The sequence below is a fragment of the Callospermophilus lateralis genome, chromosome 10 (assembly GCF_048772815.1).
Source record: "Callospermophilus lateralis isolate mCalLat2 chromosome 10, mCalLat2.hap1, whole genome shotgun sequence".
In the NCBI taxonomy this organism is placed as follows: Eukaryota; Metazoa; Chordata; class Mammalia; order Rodentia; family Sciuridae; genus Callospermophilus; species Callospermophilus lateralis.
In genome coordinates, this window is record NC_135314.1 from 132,787,199 (window position 1) to 132,806,161 (window position 18,963).

Genomic DNA, 18,963 nt, shown 5'->3' on the forward strand with positions numbered 1-18,963 from the left:
GATTAATCAAAATTCATTTTTTAAAATGTTTATTTATTTTTTAGTTATAGGTGGACACAATATCTTTATTTTATTTTTATGTGGTTCTAAGGATTGAATCCAGTGCCCCATGCATACTAGGCGAGCACTCTACCTCTGAGCCACAACCCCAGATTTATTTTGATGTTCTGATAAAAGCTTTAAATCTGTTCTTTCCCCAGTTAATTCATTTGCCTGTAGCCATTTAAAAAAATTTTTTTTGAAGTGCAGAAGAAACAGTATACATCTACAACAGAAATTGTAGATGGACAGAATACCATCCTTTTATTTGTTTATTTTTATGTGGTGCTAAGGATAGAACCCAGTGCCCTACACATGCTAGGCAAGTGCTCTGCCACGAGCTACAGCCCAGTCCCACCTATAGCCATTTATCTATACTTTTTCTGTCAATTTATTTTACTTAATTTTATATTAAGTTCTTACATATATGTATCTTTTTATCACATTATTTTAATTATGGTAGTTTCTGCTGTATTTTTTGGCTCTTTGGAAGCTTATGTGAGATCTTTTGCCTTTTTTTTTTTCTTTTACATTGTCTACCTTTTCCTTTTTCTTTTCTTTTTTCTTTCTGTACTAGGAATTGAATCCCGGTCTTTGTACATGCTAGGCAAGTGCTGTATTGCTGAGCTACATCCCAGCCCTTTTTAAAATTTTATTTTGAGACAGGGTCTCACTAAGTTGCCCAGGCCAGCTTCAGACTTTCAATCTTCCTGCCTCAGCCTCCTGAGTAGCTGGGATTTCAGCTATGCACTACCTTGCCCAGCTCTTTTTCTTATTGATTTTTAGGAGTAATTTATATGTTTTGGATTTAATGCATACCTGGTAATTTTTGATTGAGTGCTGGACATTTTGAAGAATAATTATGGAGATAATTTGAGATTTTAGTTTATGTTATCCTTCTCCAGAAGATTTATTTTTACTTCTGGAAGGCAGTTAGTGGATCACCTTAGTTTAGTCAGGAATAGAGTTGTTTCAAAGTGGTACTTTGGTTTCTGTGGAGGCTACTCAATTTTGAAGTCACTCCTACTGTGAGAGTATAGTCTTTAAGGTTCTCACTGAAAACCCTAGGGGCCCAGCCTTTTTTTGTTGTTGTTGTCTCTTTGGCCCAAGATTGCTGACAGCTCTACTAAGCTTCTGCTTAGTTCTTATTTTCTGCTTGGCTTCTTACCTTTCAGCTTCCACTTTCAGATTGGCAAAATCTAAAAGAAAAAGTGATACGTATCACATATCAACTTCACCTCTTTAGACCTCCCTTTGCTCTAAGATCTTGACCTCTCAAGTCCTCTCTATCTTGGTAACTCTATGATGATATCAAACAGATTTTAAAAATTTTTTCTCTCTGGTTTTTCTAGTTGCTCTTGTTTCTAGTTGGTTGAAACAAGCTAGTTTTCCATTGCCTGAAACAGAAGTCTCTAACAGGATCAGATTTGAATCTTAGAAAGATAACCTCAACTCATGTTGAGAATGTTTTTGTTGGAGTGAAGTGGGAGATGTGTTGGGGAAGGAGACTAGTTGGAGCACTTGCAGTGGATTGGTAAGGTGTTTACATCTAAAACTTGGGTGATGACAGTGATAGAGGGAGGAATGGATGGATTTGAGGGATGTTTATTCATTCTTCAAACTTATGTGAGCCCACCTTGTGCCAAGGAACTATGGCCAGCTTCTGAGGACCAGGACCAGAGAGGGAAGTGGTAGAACTTGTGGGGATAAAGGGAGAAAAGTATCCAGGATGACTGTAGGTTTCCAGTCACTGGGATGAGTTCTGGAGCAAGGAGCATGATGAACTCACACTAGAGCAAGCTGTCTTTTTCTTTACCACATGGTAGATGCTCAGTAAATATGCACTGAATGAGAGAAAGGAATTCCTGGGAAATATTAAAAAACAGATACCTAAGAGACAGTTTGATCTCTTAAGAGATAAGAGAGAGTTGAGTTTGTTCATCTCCATATAGGCATGATACTTGAGATTGTGAAATGGATAAGAGGGTAGAAGGAGGAGAAGCAGGGCCCAGGACAAAGTCCTGGGAAACCTCAATATTTAAGGGTTAAGGAGAAGCCTTTAGATAACCATCTAATGAAGTGGAAGGGAAACCAAGCTGATGGGATCCTTTGGAAATCAAGGCAGAAAGAAGGACACAGTATCAGGGAGGGCTGATACTTGGGAATGAGGCACTGAGGTCAGGCTCCAAATTAACCACTTGTATGTCAACAGTGTCACCAGGCTTCTTGATATGAGCTTGGTGGGGCTGGAGCCTGGTGGGAATGGGTGGGAAGTGAATGGATGGCAAGGAGGCTCAGAGGTGAACACCTGGCCAGGTATAAGCTGACAAGGTATGGCTGGTAGAAAGGGAAAGAGTGGAGGCCCATATTCCTGAGTAACAGGAGGGGAGGAGGGGAACGTGGGCACAGAAAAATTTGATGTCTTTTTCCTTAGAGTCTAGCTCTGTCTGGTTATTCCCAGTCCACGTAAAACTCATAGCCAGATTCTTTTACTCTAGTAAGTTTCCAGTTGATTTTTGTGGATTTTCTTGAGGAGCTATTATCTGAAATAAGGATAGTCCAGATTTTTCCTTCCTAATTTAGGTATCTTGTGTTTCTGTTTCATATTATTACATTGGCAAGAGTATATGATGATCAGTGTACATGTTCTTTTTGGTGCTTAATTTTTTTTTTTTTTTTTTTTTAGAGAGAGAATTTTATTTATATTTATTTTTTAGTTTTCGGCGGACACAACATCTTTGTTTGTATATGGTGCTAAGGATCAAACCCGGGCCGCACGCATGCCATGCGAGCGTGCCACCACTTGAGCCACATCCCCAGCCCTTTTGTGTTTAATTTAATGGACCTGTACTTTAGGCTTCCATCCTTTGGAAAGGTGATAGATGACTGAGATGATTCTGTCTTGATTTATTTTAAAATTTTATTATAGGGAATTTCAATTATACATAAATATCAAGAGAATATTATGATGAAGAATACCAACTTCAACATGTTCAACATATGCGTTTAATCTCCATCCCCCCAAATCCAGGCAGAATGTTTCAATTCAGTATATATCTCTAGAAATAAATTAAGGACTTTTTTCTCATTACTGTAACTATATTGTCATTATGAAACCTCAAAAAAAGTTCCTCTGATTGTCTTATAAAATTTTTTATAGTTGTTTTGTTTAAATTAGAACTTAAAACAGAAATCTTGTCATTTGTAGCAATATGGATGAGCCTAGAGGACGTCATGAAAAATGAAATAGTCCAGCCACAGAAAGGCAAAGGTCACGTGATCTCATTCATATATGGAATATTTTTTTAATATCTTTATTTTGTTTTTATGTGGTGCTGAGAATTGAACCCAGTGCCTCACGCATGCTAGGCGAGCACACTACCACTTGAGCCACATCCCCAGCCCATTATGTGGAATCTTAAAAAAAGTGATCTTATAGAATAAGAACAGAGGATCCAGGCTGGAAAGTGGGTGGGAGAGAAAAAGTGTGAATCATGGATACTGAAATACATTAGGTAGAAATAAGTTCTGTTCCACAAAACAAAAGGATGATAGTAGTTAACAAGTGTATATTTAAAGTAGCTAGAGAGGATTTTGAATGTTCCTAACACAAAGGAATGATAAATGTTAGAGGTGATGGATATGCTAATTACTCTGATTTGATCATTATACACTGTATATATGTGATGAAATATCACACTAGTCTCCATAAATAAGTACATGATTGTGTGTCAATTAAAATTTTTTTTCAAAAAGAACTTAAGTCAACATATTGCATGTACACTATGTCCTTTTTTTTTTTTTTTTTTTAATTTTTTTGGTACCGGGGATTGAACCCAGGGGTCCTTTACCATTAATCCACATTCCCTAGCCTTCTTTTATATTTTATTTAGAAACATGATCTTACTGAGTTGCTTAGAGCCTCACTAGGTTGCTGAGGCTGGCCTTGAACTCATGATCCTTCTGCCTCAGCCTCTCAAGTTGCTGAGTTTACAGGCATGTACCACCATACTCCATTTAAAATTCATTTATTGAGGTAATATTTTTCCTCATTGGACCTATTGATAATGAAACATTATTTTCTAGTATCAGATCATTGTATTCTTAGAGTAAACCTTAATTGATTGTGATAAGTTATTCTTGAACTTGATTTTATGTAGGTTTGTTTCTTGGAATCATATCTGGGACCTCACACATGAGGCAAACACTCTTCCACTGACCTACCTCTCCAGCCTTTTTATTATTATTATTATTATATATTTTTTAATTTGTTCTACTTAGTTGTACATAACAGTAGATCCATCCCTTTTTTATAAATTTTATTTTGAGACTGGGTCTCACTTAGTTGCTCAGGTTAGCCTAGAAACTGTGATCCTTCTGCCTCAACTTGGAATTATAGGCATGTACCATTGTGCCTGGCTTAGGCTAGGCCTTCATACTTTGAGATAATTGTTTGATAATAATTAAAATTTACTCATTAGTCCATTCTTTTAAAACATATTCTTGAATCATCTTACCTCCAGAACTGTTTGAAACATATGACAGATTTGAAAGACTTATGGGAATTTCTGTATATCCACTGTATTATTTTTTCAGTTGCTACATAACAAATACCAAAAACAGTATTTTCAAACAATACACATCTATTATTTCACTGTTGCTGTAGGTCAAGAGCCTGACAAAATGTGGCTGAGTTCTTTGCTAAAGTTTTTACCAGGCTACACTCAAGGTGTTGGCTATGGTGTCCATCTCATTTGAGGCTCAGGATCTCCTGCAAGTTCACATTGACTGTCAGAATTTATCTCCTCATTGCTGAAGTTGTAAGGTCCTGTTTTTTTCCTAGCTGTCAGTAAGGGTGTTCTAAGCTATTAGAGGCCATCTACAATTCTTGCCATATGAACCTCTCACAGCTTGGCAGCTTATTTCTTCAAAGTCAGTAAGAGATAATCAATCTCTCTCTTTCTGTCCTCCTCCCTCCTTCCACCTCCTCTCTTTCTCTAAATGAAATGTTAAATCTGTTAAAATTGAATCTTATAATATAACCATGGGATTGACAGCCTATCATATTTGCAATAGTCTGTTGATTAGAATAAGTTCACAGATTCCGCCTATCCTCAGGGGAAGGGGATTATGTAAGAGCTTGGCTTATGGAAGTCAAGAACTCCAATCCTGCCAGATTCTACTGTCAGTCTTTTACTGTATCTGCTTTATCACTTTCTATTTATTTCTCCTTCTGAGTCATATCACCATTCCCTTCAAAATAATCTCATTGTTTAGGAATGGGGAAGCAAGTGTGGGTTTAGTTGAAGTAAGATTAGCTGTGTATTGTTAATATTTGTGGCTAAGAAGTGGGTGCATGGGTTCATTATACTATTGTCTCTACTTTTCTGTGTAGCTGAATATTTCTATTAAAATTTTTATATGTACAACTCTTTAATTTCAGCTTCTTTATAGCATTCAAATTTTTCTGTCTTTAGTTTTTCTTTACCCCTCATCATAAAGTAATAGTTGAATGCTAAATAATCTATAATTATGCTGTGCCAAGTGGCACACGCCTATAATCCCTGTGGCTCAGGAGGCTGAGGCAGGAGAATCATGAGTTCAAAGCCAGTCTGAACAATTTAGCAAGGCACTAAGCAATTTAGCGAGACCTTGTCTCTAAATACAGTATAAAAAAGAGCTGGGGATGTGGCTCAGTGGTTAAGTACCCCTGGATTCAATTCCCAGTACCAAAACAAACCCAAAACCAAAACAAAACAAAAACCTATAATTATGACTTTGTTTTTTCTCACATTTCTGTTTTGCTTTATATAGTTTATTTTTTTACCTATTTTGATATTTTTTGTGAAGTAATTTAAATCTCTTACCTATGAATTTGTGAGATATGAAAGAATAGGTGGCCACTTTAATTAGTCTAATTTTATGAGAGTTTATAAAGGGACTCTTTACAAAGATATGGGCAGGGGATGTGGAAACCACAGGCCTGTTAACATTGTGTTGACCTCCTAACTACAGGGACCATTGCTCCCCTTGGACAAAGGAGAGAAGAGAAAGTAAGAGGATACTGAACCTGAGGCAGAGAGCAGAGAGGGAAGGCAGTATAATGGGATGGTCCTTGGTGAGGACCTAGATTGCTAAAAGCAACCTCTGTAATTACAGAATGAGCCTGGGAATGAACATCTGAACTTCACTCACTTCCTTCCCTGTAACCTCCTTTTAGGGTTCCTCATGGTCTTATAATGGTCAGCTTCCTGGGCTGAAAGCAGTGGAAAAGGGGAAAGGGAGGCACAAATGGGATGAAACAGCACAGTATCTCTTTAAAGGTGTTGTTCCATTTTCTTCTGGGTTGCATTGGTTTGAAAAGGTTTGTTGTCATTCTCCTCTGTTCTGTACTTAATGTAACTTCTTTTTCTCTGACTGCTTTTTTTTTTGTACTGGGGCTTGAACCCAGAGGTGTTTTACAAAATTTTGAGACAGGGTCACTCTAAGTTGGTGAGGCTGGCTTCAAATTTGCAATCCTCCTGTCTCAGCCTCCCTAGTCACTGGGATTGCAGGTGTGCACTGCTGCACCCAGCTTGACAGCTTTTTTTTTTTTTTTTTGGTTGTCAATGGATACAATACCTTTATTTATATTTATTTATTGAGTACTGGGGTTTGAACTCAGGAGTACTTGACCACTGAGCCGCATCCCCAGTTCTGTTTTGTATTTTATTTAGAGACAGGGTCTCACTGAGTTGTTTAGCACTTTGCTTTTGCTGAAGCTGGCTTTGAACTCATGGTTGTCCTACCTCAGCATCCTGAGCTGCTGGGATTACAGGCATGTACCACCATGCTGGCTATTTTATGTTGTGCTGAGGATTGAACCCAGTACTTCACATATTCCAGGCAAGCACTCTACCACTGAGCCACAACCACAACCCTTAACTGCTTTTTTATATTCTCTCTGTATCATTGATTTTCAGCATTTGATTATGATGTGCTCTGATATGGGATTCTTTATGTTTATCCTATTTGGGCTTCATTGAGATTTGTTATTTGTGAGTTTCTTGTGGATTTTGTGCCTGATTCTGCTGAGGGTGCTCCACATGTCTTCTTATTAATGATGGTTTGAAAGTTTGAAAACTTCAGCTATCATTCCTTCAAATGTTTTCTTTTGGGGGGTACCAGGGATTGAGCTGAGGGTCATTTGCCCACTAAACTGCATCCCTAGCCCTATTTTGTATTTTATTTAGGAACAGGGTCTCACTGAGTTATTTAGAGCCTTGGTTTTGCTGAGGCTGGCTTTGAACTCTCCATTCTCCTGTCTCATCCTCCTGGCCACTGGGATTACAGGTGTGCACCACTGTGCCTGGTTCAAATATGTTTTCTGCCATCCCCTTTTCCCACCCTGGATTTCAACCATATTTACTCCCAGACCACTTGGTATTATCCCATAGATCACTGAACTTCTGTTTTATCTGTTTTTGACTTCTGTTCTTTTTGTTTTCCTTTCAGTCTTTTCTTTTTCCTGAATTTTATTTTGGATAGTTTCTTTCTATTGCTGTGTTTTTAAGTTCACTTATTTTTACTTCTCCTTTTTTTTCCCCGTTTTGGTTAAGAAAATCAGCTTGCTGTATTATTTTGATGGGAGGGACTCATGAGCTCTTGGTTGGAGTTGTTTGCTCTTAACCTTTGTAGACTTCTGGCTGCTCAAGATGGTAGCTGACTCTGCAGATGGTGGCCATAGATCAAGGTGGCTCTTGTTCTTGTGGATTTTGTGCCTGATTCTGCTGAGGGTGCTCCACATGTCTTCTTATTGATGATGGTCCCCAAGAGGAGATAACTGGCTTTCACTGGCTGTATCTCTGTTTCATGACCACCATAGCTCCTTTGGTACAAATGCTAGGCAACTCCTCAATCATCAGAAACATCCCAAGCCCTAACAATCTTATTTTAATTTGTAATTTTTTTTTCAATATTAAGGATTGGATACAAGGCATTCTACCACTGAGCTACATTCCTCATCCCTTAAAATTTTTATTTTGAGATAGGATCTCACTAAGTTTACACAGATGGACCTTGAACTTGGAGTTCTCCTGCCTCTGCCTCCTGAATAGTTGGGATTACAGGCATGCCCTACTGCACCTGGCCTATTTTAACCATTTTTTGAGTGTATGTTTCAGTGGGATTAAATACATTCACACTGTTGCATAACAATCACTGTCGTCCATTTCCAGAACTCTTTTCATCTTGTAAAACAGAAACTCTGTACCCACTTCATTATAACTCTTCATTATTCACTTCCCATTAGCCCCTGGCAACCACTTTCTGTCTTTAAAACTATGATTACTTTAAGCACCTTTTTATCTCTGACTTATTTCACTTAACATACTGTCCTCGAGATTCATCCATGTTGTAGCATGTGTCAGAATTTCCTTGCTTTTTAAAGCTGAAAATATTCCTTTGTTTGTATATTCATATGATGCTTTACTTACCCAATCATCTGTTGATGGACAGTTTGGTTGCTTCCAGCTTATAGCTCTTATGTATAATGCTGCTGTTAATATGAGTGTAGAAATATCTCTTCAAGATACTGTTCTCAATTTAGTTCTTTTTGGCACATAATTAGAAGTGGAATTGCTAGATCGTGTGGTAATTCTATTTTTATTTTTTTTGAAGAACTGCTATATTGTTTTCCTCAGCAGCTGTACATTTTACAATCCCATCAATGATGTGCAAGTGTTCAGTTTCTCCATATCCTTGTCAATATGTGTTATTTTCCTTCTCTCTCTCTCTCTCTCTCTCTCTCTCTCTCTCTCTCGTATTATTAGAGATTAAACCCAGGGGGCACTCTGTAACTGAGCTGCATTCCCACAACCTTTCATTTTTTTTTTTTGTTGTTATTCTGAGATACGATCATGCTGAGTTTCTGAGGCTGGCCTTGAACTTGTGATCCTCTTGCCTCAGCCTTTCAAGTTCCTGGAATTACAAACATATGCCACTATTATTATTATTTTTAAAATATTTTATTAGTTGTTGATATTTATTTATTTATTTATATGTGGTGCTGAGAATCAAGCCCAGTGCCTCACACATGCTAGGCAAGTGTTCTACCACTGAGTCATAATCCCAGCCCACTTATTATTATTATTATATTATTATTATTATTATTTTAATTTTAAAATTTGTTTTAATTAGTTATACATGACAGTAGAATGCACTTATGAACTTTGATATATCACTCATAGATGGGTTATAATTTCTTATTTTTCTGAGGGTACATGTTGTGGAATCACATTGGTCATGCAGTCATATATATACATAAAGGAATAATGTTTGTTTTATTCTAGTATCCTTCCTATCCCCACATCCTCTCCCCTCCCCTCCCCTCCTTTCACTTCCCTCTACCTAATCTAAGGTAACTCTATTCTTCTCTAGTGCCCTGCTGCCCTCATTGTGAATTAGCATCCACATATTAGAGAAAACATTTGGCCTTTGGCTTTTTGGGTTTGGCTTATTTGGCTTAGCATGACATTCTCCAACTCCATCCATTTATCAGCAAATGCCATATTTCATTCTTCTTTAAAGCTGAGTAATATTCCATTGAATATATATACCACATTTTCTTTATCCACTCATCTATTGAAGGACACCTAGGTTGGTTCCATAGTTCAGCTATGGAACTTTAACTATGTGAATTGAGCTTCTATAAACATTGATGTGGCCCATTTATTTTTTTGATAGTAGCCATACTAATGTATGTGAGGTGGTATCTCACTGTGGTTATTATGTGCCATTTCTGCTTTTGTTTATATTGTTTGGTTATATTTGCTTGAAGGGAGCATATATTTGGTTTGTTTTTTAGCATATTATAAAAGCGTTTTAAAATTAATTTTTTAAAAGTTTTTAGTTGTAGATGAATACTATTCCTTTTGTGTGTGTATATATATATATATATTTAGTTTTCGGCGGACACAACATCTTTGTATGTGGTGCTGAGGATTGAACCCCGGCCGCACGCATGCCAGGCGAGTGCGCTACTGCTTGAGCCACATCCCCAGCCCCCATTTATTGTATTTATTTATTTTTTTGTGGTGCTGAGTATTGAACCCAGTGCCTCACGCATGCTAGGCAAGGGCTCTACCACTGAGCTATAATCTCGGCCCATAAAAGCTTTTATATTGAAGGAGGTTCTAAAATCATTTACATTTATTGTTATTATTATTAGTTTGGACAGTGCTAGGGAATCAAACCCAGGGCCTCACATGTGCTATGCAAATGCTGTACCACTGTATATGCCCAAACCTCATTTATTATTATTAGATGTAGTAGTATTGTCTGATCTTGTTTCAGTACTTGGTTTTCTCTTTATTCCAATTTTTCTTTGAATACATTATCTTTTCTGTTTTTTAGAAGGTAGGCAGTATACTTACTCCAGTAGTACCTTAAAGCTTTCAAAGACATTCCTAAGTAGGATGCACATAAATAGAGAAATAAGCTGGGCATAGTGGCACTCTCTTGTAATTCCAGCTTCTTGGAAGCAGGAAGATCATAAGTTTAATGTCAGCCAGGGCAACTTAGCAAGACCCTATCTCAAAATAAAAAATTTTTAAAAAAGTAGGGGATGTAGCTTAGTGATAGAGCATTTGCCTAGAATGTGTGAGGCCCTAGGTTTGATCTCCAGCATTGAAAAGATAGATAGATGGGCTGGGGGTGTGGCTCAAGCAGTAGCACGCTCACCTGGCATGCGTGTGGCCCGGGTTCGATCTTCAGCACCACATACAAAGATGTTGTGTCCGCCGAAAACTAAAGCATAAATATTAAAAAAAAAAAAGAAAAGATAGATAGATAGATAAATGGGGGAATTAATTAGGTAAAATACACTTGTCAAAGTTAGTAACAGGAAAATCATTGATTTGTTGTTGGGAAAGAGGAGGGTTTGTTACTTCTATTTCCTTTCATTAACATAATTGGGCAGAGTATAGCACCATGGTTTTGTTTTTTCTGTTTTTTTTTTTTTCTCTTCTTCAGAATTGTTTATCTGTTTTAAAAAATAAGCAATTTTATAACCTATTTCATAGCTCTTTTAAGTCATCTTGTGGCCAGTGACAGTCGAGGAGGCCTGTAGCCACCGTTTTCTTTCTCATACAAATAGTGGCTTCTTGAGGCAGGTTATAGGCCATTCATTCTTGCCTTGAAGTACACAGATGTGGCTCTAGCCTTTTATTTTTGTCTAAAAAACTGAGGCTTCCCAGGGTTTTTCCTTTAAGGTTAATCTGATTGTTTTCCTAGATGCTATAGGTGTTCTTGCAAAACTTGCAAGTTTTGAAACTGTTATAATTATTATGATCTATAAATCATTTTCCATGTTTATCTTTGTTCTTTTCCTCTGTTCTGATAAACATTCTTGAGCTGGTGTTTTCAACATTGTAATATTTTTCTTAGTCATTCTACAATTATAGCCTTAAATTCCTTTTTTTTTTTTTTGGAGTGCTGAGACTACAACCCAGGGCCTCTTAACATGCTAACTAACATGCTAACACTGAGGTACATCCTCAGCCTATATTTCTTTAAGGGTGGGGAAAAAGAAAAACAGATTTATTGAGATATAATTCACATACCATAGTTTGCACATTCATCATGAACAGTTTAGTAATTGTATGTTCACAGAGTTACACAACTATCACCACAGTTTTAGAACATTTCATCAACTCAGAAAGAAATCATGTGTGTACTCATCATCAGCCACTACCCATTTCCTCCCAACCCCTCCTTCAACCTCAGTCTATGACTAATCTGTTTTATGTCTCTATAGATTTGCTTATTCTGGATATTTCATATAAATGGAATCATATAATATATGGTCTTGTTAATACTTGAATTATAGCTTCTTTTACTTAGTATAATGTTTTTGAAGTTCATGTTGTAGCATGTATCAGTTCTTCATTCTTTTTTATGGCTGAATAATTTCCATTTATTATTATACCATATATTTTTATCTATCCATTCATCTGTTGCTGAGCTTTTGGCTTGTGTCCATTTTGAGGCTCTTACAAATAATAATAATATGAGCATTCATATATGTTTTAGTGTGGACACGTGTTTTCATTCTATCACATACCTTGGAGTAGGATTGCTGGGTCATATGGTAACTCTGTGTTTAATCTTTTGAGAAACAACCAGACTGTTTCCAATATGGCTGCACAATTCTGCATTCCCACCAGCAGAGCATGAGGGTTCTTATTTCTTTATGTCCTTTCCAACACTTGTTATTATCTGACTTTTTGATGACAGCCACCTGATACTAGAATATGCTTCAGCCAAGTCCTCTGCCACTTTATAACGAAGATTATCTTTTCTTTAGAGTCCAGTAATATGTACCTCATTTCCTTCTGAAATCTGATGGAAGAACCTTTAACATTCACATTCCTATCAGCCTGTTCATGATGATATATGTATTCCTTTAGGCAACAGAAGCTTTCTCTACCATCTTCTTCCATCTGAGCTTCCATATTTTTACCATAGAGTCTTCAAGTCATCTAAGCTTTTTGTTTTCATGCACCTCAGAATTCTTCCAACCTCTACCTACTACCCAATTCTAAAACCACTTCCACATTTTTAGTTATTTTTTATAGCATTTCACTTCTGGTACCAAAATATATGTTAGCTTCCTGGGGCTGCAGTAACAAAGTACCATAAGACGGGTAGCTTCAAACAACTGAAATTTATTTTCTCATACTTCTGGAGCCTAGAAGTGTGAAATCAAGGTGCCAGCAAGACCCTGCTCCTTTGGAAGTCTCTAGTACAGAATATTTCCTCTCTTCCTAGTTTCTCATTGTTGCCAGAAATCCTTGGTAATCTCTGTCTTGCAGCAGTTATCACTCTAGTCCCTACTTCAATCATGACATGGTCTTTTTCCCTGTGTGTGTCTGTGTCTTCATGTGATCTTCTTAAAAGAATACCAGTCACTGGATTTGGGGCTTAGTCTGATCTAATATGCCCTTATCTTGACTTGATTATGTCTTCAAAGACCCTATTCCAAAAGAAGGTGGCATTCACACCTACAAGGGTTTAGGACTTGAACTTACCTTTTGAGGAGATACAGTTCAACCCACAACAGGTAGTTTGTCTTTTTAACATTTTTTTCATCTAAGCAACCTAATCTCTGGGGGATTGGTTTCAGAATGCTAGTTGATACCCAAAATCCATGTATACTTAAATCCATTATATAATATTTCCACATAATCTACACCTATCATCTCTAAGCCAGGCATGGTAGTAGACAGCTCTGATTCCTGGTACTTGAGGAGGATAAGGCAGGAGGATTGCTTGAGGCCATGAGTTCAAGATTAGCCTGGGTAACATTTGAGACCCTGTCTCAAATAAGTAAATAAATAAATAAAATTTAAAAGTCACTAATACAATGTTATGTAAATAGTTATTATACATTGTATTCTTTAGGAAAAAAGTCTGTATTTGTTCAGTATATACATATCTTTTTTTCCAAATATTTTTGATCCTCTATTGAATCCATGGATACAATATCTATATATATAGTTGTTCATAACATTCTCTTATTTTGTATTTCCATAGGTTGATAGTAATATCTTCTCTTTCATTTCCAACTCTGCTAACTCAGGCCTTCTTTTCTCTTTTCTTTTTTCTTGGTCAGTCTAGCTAAATTGAGTTCATAAATTTTTAATTTTGTTGATCTTTTCGAAAAATTAATTTTGATTTTGTTGCTTGATTGTTTTTTCTGTTCTCTATTTTATTACTTTCTGCACTGATGTTTTTCTTTTTTTGTACCAGGGATTGAACCCAGGGGTGCTGAACTACTGAACCACATCCCCAGCCCGTTATATTTTTTATTTTGAGACAGGGTATTACTAAGTTGCCCAGGCTGGTATATAACTTGCGTTGATCCTGCCTTAGCCTCCTGGATGACTGGGATTATAGGTGTGTGCCATGCCCAGCTCTATCTTTTGTTTTCTTTCTTTCTTTTTCTTTTCTTTCTTTCTTTCTTTCTTTCTTTTTTTTTTTGTGTGTGTGTATGGTGTTGGGAATGGAACTCAGGGTCTCATGTGCTAGTCAAGTGCTCTACCACTGAGCTATAGCCCCAGCTCTTCTTTTCTTTTTCTTTCTTTTTTAGTTATAGATGGACACAATACCTTTATTTTATTTGTTTGTTTTTTTATGTAGTGCTAAGGATTGAATCTAGTGTCTCACATGTGCTAGGAAAGCATTCTATCACTGAGCCACAATACCAGTCCCTATCATTTTTTTCCCCCCTCTGGATACCAGGAATTGAACTCAGGGGCACTTGCCCACTGAACCACATCTCCAGCCCTATTTTGTATTTTATTTAGAGACAAGGTCTCATTGAGTTGTTTAGTGCCTCGCTGTTGCTGAGGCTGGCTTTGAACTCATGATCCTACAAGCCACTGGGATTATAGGTGTGTGCTACCGTGCCTGGCTCTATCTTTTCTTATAGTCTTTCTTTTTTGTGATTGTGTGGTGCTGGGGATTGAACCCATGGCCTTGTGCAAGCAAGGCAAGTACTCTACCAACTGAGCTATATCCCCAGCCCTGCCCCAGTCTTCTGTAGAAAAAAGATGAACAAAATCAGAGACATGCAGCTTATTGTTAGGATACTTTATTGTTTTTCTCTCTCTCTCTAACTGGATATGTCTTCTTTAATGGCTCTTGGCTTGGGCCTCAGGAAAATCACTGGTCAATTCAGACATTCCTAGACTCCTGAATGAAGGAATGGAGTTGGGGAGAGTTTGTCATTCTTCACAGGGTCCTGGGAAAGTGGTCTACAATGCTGCTGGTAATGTGGCTCAATAGGGGTGGACCAGGCTAAGGAAGAGATGGTTTAATTCACTCTGGGCCTCTCTGTGTCCTTAAATCACACTTAATTATTTTCAATCATTTTCTGCAGGTTGGGTACTTTTGTTATTGTTGTTTTTTGTTTGTTTGTTTTATTTGTATAAGGTAATCTATGTTCTCCTAAGTATTTTCAATCAGCTTTCCTCTCTGCTGGTTGGATACTTTTTATTTGTTTGGTGTTTTGTTTTGTTTTTTTTAATATATTTGTATAAAGTAATCTATGTTGGGTGTGTGTGTTCTGAATGACACAAGTGAAAATTGCTTTATAATTTGTACAACACTCTATACTAAGACTTTATATTTTCACAGCACAGAAAAAAGATGCACATTTAACATTTGTGTTTAATTTTATGGCATAAACTGGATGGATGGGCAAAGATTGTTCTGGTAGTTTCATACAAACAGGGGGCTGCCTCAGGCTGTGTTCTGAGAGAACACACTTTTTTCAGATAGTCTAAGTTCTAGGCTGGGAGAGTTCCATTGGCCTAAGAAATGCCCTGTGAATGGTCTTCTCTAACTGTAATCCCCCAACCACTGCAAGACTGGTCTTCTAGGCCTAGATTGGGAGGTGTGATGACTGTGGTGTCTTCCTAGGGTGTCTGTGAGGAGATGACATATGAAGAAATTCAGTATCATTATCCACTGGAATTTGCCCTGCGGGACCAAGACAAGTACCGGTACCGGTACCCCAAGGGTGAGGTAGGTGGGATTTGGGTCTTATTCCAACTACCTAATGCCTATCTGGGAATACTGCCTGTGACTGAGGACCTGTGGTATGTGTTTCATCTCTACCACTTCCTAGCTCTGTGGTCCAGGCCTCTGCCCCCTCCTTGGTTGGTGGGTGGACAGTGTTACATAGAGCAGGCATCCAACCCTGGGAGCTGTTGAATCCCTGCTCCTTGTCCCTGTTTTCCTCATTTCCAGGGTGGAGGCACAACAGAGCCTGGCTCTGTGTGGTTTGGCTTCGTTTATGGTCTCCTTACATTCCTAGCTCCTTTGCCAGGAAGTTGTTAGCCCTTCCTAGGGTGCTCAAATAGCCAAGTAGTAGGGACACGTGCCAGGCCTGAGACTTAGGTCTTAGCCCACTCATGTCTCAATGCTGGGCCTTTGCTTTCCCTATGGATGCTTCCCATCATTACAGGATGATCCTGTCCTCTCTACAGCTCTAGGCCCCACCCCACCCTTGGTTCCAGACCCAGAGGTACCTTCCCCAGATAGATTGTGACTACTGTAAGTGATCTGCACTTGTCACCTTCCCTCCAATAGAGTCCCTGGTCAGTCTAGGCCCCAGGTCAGAAACTGGGGGGTCATTTTTCACTCATGCAGCTCTTCTCCCTTCCAGGAAGTGACCTGAGGTAGAAGTTGAATAAATTGAAGTTAAATGAATTGATACAAGTTCTGCTTAGAACTACTAGGGGCCAGCATAAATCAGTGTATTGGTATTGCTTCCGAGTTAAAGCATGGAGCAAATTCAACCATGGATACTTTATTTTAAAGGGCTACTCATTATATACAGAGGAATAAAACTCCCTCAAGGCTTAAGCCCAATTCTCCAAACATATGAGTGTTGATTAGGGGACCAGCAAGGGTCCAAATTACATATTACCACAGAGGTAGGGGAAGGCAGAGGGCAGACTGTGAGGGTTGTTCCTAGAAACCTCATGTGTTTCTGACAGTTACTCTCCAGGAAATTCTGGGGCCTTTGTTCCCCTTCCCTACCACCCTTGTCTGCTGTGAGCTGAAAGCAGGTTGCATCTTGCATCTTTTCCATCAGCCACAGTTGATAGAATGTGAATTCCTGTAGGGTTCAGTGTATGTCCCCATAACTGTCCCCCTTAAGCTCCCATCCCAAAGGGTGTGAGGTGGTCCTTTGGGATGGGAGCTTAAGGCCTAGCCCTCTCAGTCCTACCTAGTCCTGACCCTGGAAGGGGAGGTGGCTCCTTTCCCACATTGCCCACTCCTACTTGCTTCCTTCTCAAGCCAGACATCTCACTGGCAGTCTTCTAAGGGCATCTACCAACTCTATCCTCTTAGAAACCAGGCTGGAAGAGGGTTAGCCACAAATTTCTGAATGGTGAACAGCTCCAGGAATGGGAAGGTAGCCCATTGCCCAGGATGCTTCTGTTCCTACCTACCCTGGAATCCAGGTCTGAGAGACAACCTTCCTATTTGCCCTTATAGTCCTATGAGGACCTGGTCCAGCGTCTAGAACCAGTCATTATGGAATTGGAGAGGCAAGAGAATGTGCTAGTCATCTGTCACCAGGCTGTGATGCGGTGTCTTCTGGCCTACTTCCTTGACAAGGCAGCAGGTTAGGGGTCTTGTCTCTGGGGAGGTGGGATATGTGTGTGTGTGTGTGTGAAAAAGAGGGACTGTCACCTGAGCATGTTATCCATTCCCTTCTTTGTCCACAGAACAGCTTCCCTACCTCAAGTGTCCACTGCACACAGTCCTCAAGCTGACTCCTGTGGCTTATGGTAAGGGAGAGTCCCACAGTTGATCTTAGCTCTCTCTAGCATTTTGTGATTTTTGGCAAATCACTTGAAAATTCCATTAGGGGCCCATTCCTCCAGTCTCTGTACCACTACCATTCCCAATTTGCTTTTTAAGTTTGTTATTTAAAAGTTTATGTTGAAATGGGACTCTGTCACACATATCTATAATCCCAGGAATTTGGGAGGCTAAGGTAGAAGGATCATAAGTTTGAGCCCTCCCCCAAAAAAGAGGGAAAAAAAGGCTGAGGATGTTGCTAAGTGTAAGAGTCCATGCCTAGCATGTGCAAGGCCCTGAATTCAATCTCTAGTACTGGGGCTGGGGGGGAGTGTTTATGTGACCTCAGGAAGCATCTCCAATGATCCTTCCTTAACCATTACCCACCTGCATGAGGGCCTTTTCTACTGGTGTTTCGAAAACCACCCAAACACCCATGACCCCCAGAACCTGGATCTTAAAATGTTCTGGGTACAGGGCAGTTTATATCACTCCTGCCTCTCACTACACTAACAGAGAGCTCAGGCAGCTTTCTGGTTTGGGTGTTAATTCCTCTGATACAGGTTCTCATTTGAGGATGAAGCTGCATGGGCAGTTAATTTCATTCCAATGTGTGATAACCTCTCCCTTGCCCTGAGCACCCAGCACAAGTTGATTTGCCCTTGTGTGGCAGGGTTAGGGTTATCAGTGGTTTGGGGACCCCCTTACAAATAAGTGACTCCATGTTGAGCTTAAGCCTGTTGCTGCTCTGCTCTTGGTACCTGCGTAGGCAGCTTGGGGCCTCTGGGTGGAGCTGTCTGGGCAGTCATACATGGATAAGCACCAGACTGACAAGATACCATCTCTTTCCTAATCTTTCCTGACTGGCTCCTTAGGGCTACCTGAGGTGGGAGTACTAGTACTATAGTAAAGCTGAGATAGCTGCTCCATTCCACAATCCATAACCTCCTCCTGAGATAAGATTTTGTCCTCCTGTCTCCAGCGGTCTTTCCAGGGGGGGAGAACTAAATTTTCTTCTTTTCTAACAGGTTGTAAAGTGGAATCCATATTCCTAAACGTGGCAGCTGTGAACACACACCGGGACAGGCCTCAGGTAGTACTGGGGTCACTGCTGGGATGGCAGGCATGTTGCCCAGAGGTGTTGAGACTCCACATCTTTAAGGCCAGCTTGGGTGCCTGCCAGAAGGAGCTCAAATCTTTTGCCAAGGCTGTTTTCTGCCTAGATAGTTCTCCTGCCCTTGGGTGGGGCTGTGTCTTGGTTAGCTGCTCTAGGGGTAGGGGAATCCCTGGGGCTGGGCCACCATGTCAGTAAGCACCTGAATTTGGGTATGGTTGACTGCCACTTCTTGAGAAGTCACACAGCTCCCAGTAGCCCCACCATAGAGGTCTGAGACAAAGAGGAGCAAATGGGGATTTTTCTATCTTCTGCCAGCCCAGGCCTTGTGTGAGCATCATTTCTGACTAAAGTGCTTTTGAACATAAGAACAGTATCATGCTTTGTTGGGGAAGATGCTGAGGAGCCTAGCTGTAGGCAGAACACTGCCTCCAGAAGGACAGCTCACTACC

At 39.3% G+C, this 18,963-nt stretch overlaps 1 protein-coding gene across 4 annotated transcripts in view; it reads left to right on the forward strand.

Moving 5' to 3' along the window:
- Positions 1 to 18,963, forward strand: part of Pfkfb4 (6-phosphofructo-2-kinase/fructose-2,6-biphosphatase 4) — a 42,330-nt gene that overhangs the window by 16,971 nt on the left and 6,396 nt on the right. For all 4 annotated transcript variants that reach the window (XM_076868866.2, XM_076868867.2, XM_076868869.2 and 1 more), the window contains 4 exons: positions 15,502 to 15,606; positions 17,089 to 17,218; positions 17,322 to 17,384; positions 18,426 to 18,490. In XM_076868866.2, coding sequence (XP_076724981.1) covers positions 15,502 to 15,606; positions 17,089 to 17,218; positions 17,322 to 17,384; positions 18,426 to 18,490 — 363 coding nt within the window. The remainder of the gene's footprint in view (positions 1 to 15,501; positions 15,607 to 17,088; positions 17,219 to 17,321; positions 17,385 to 18,425; positions 18,491 to 18,963) is intronic.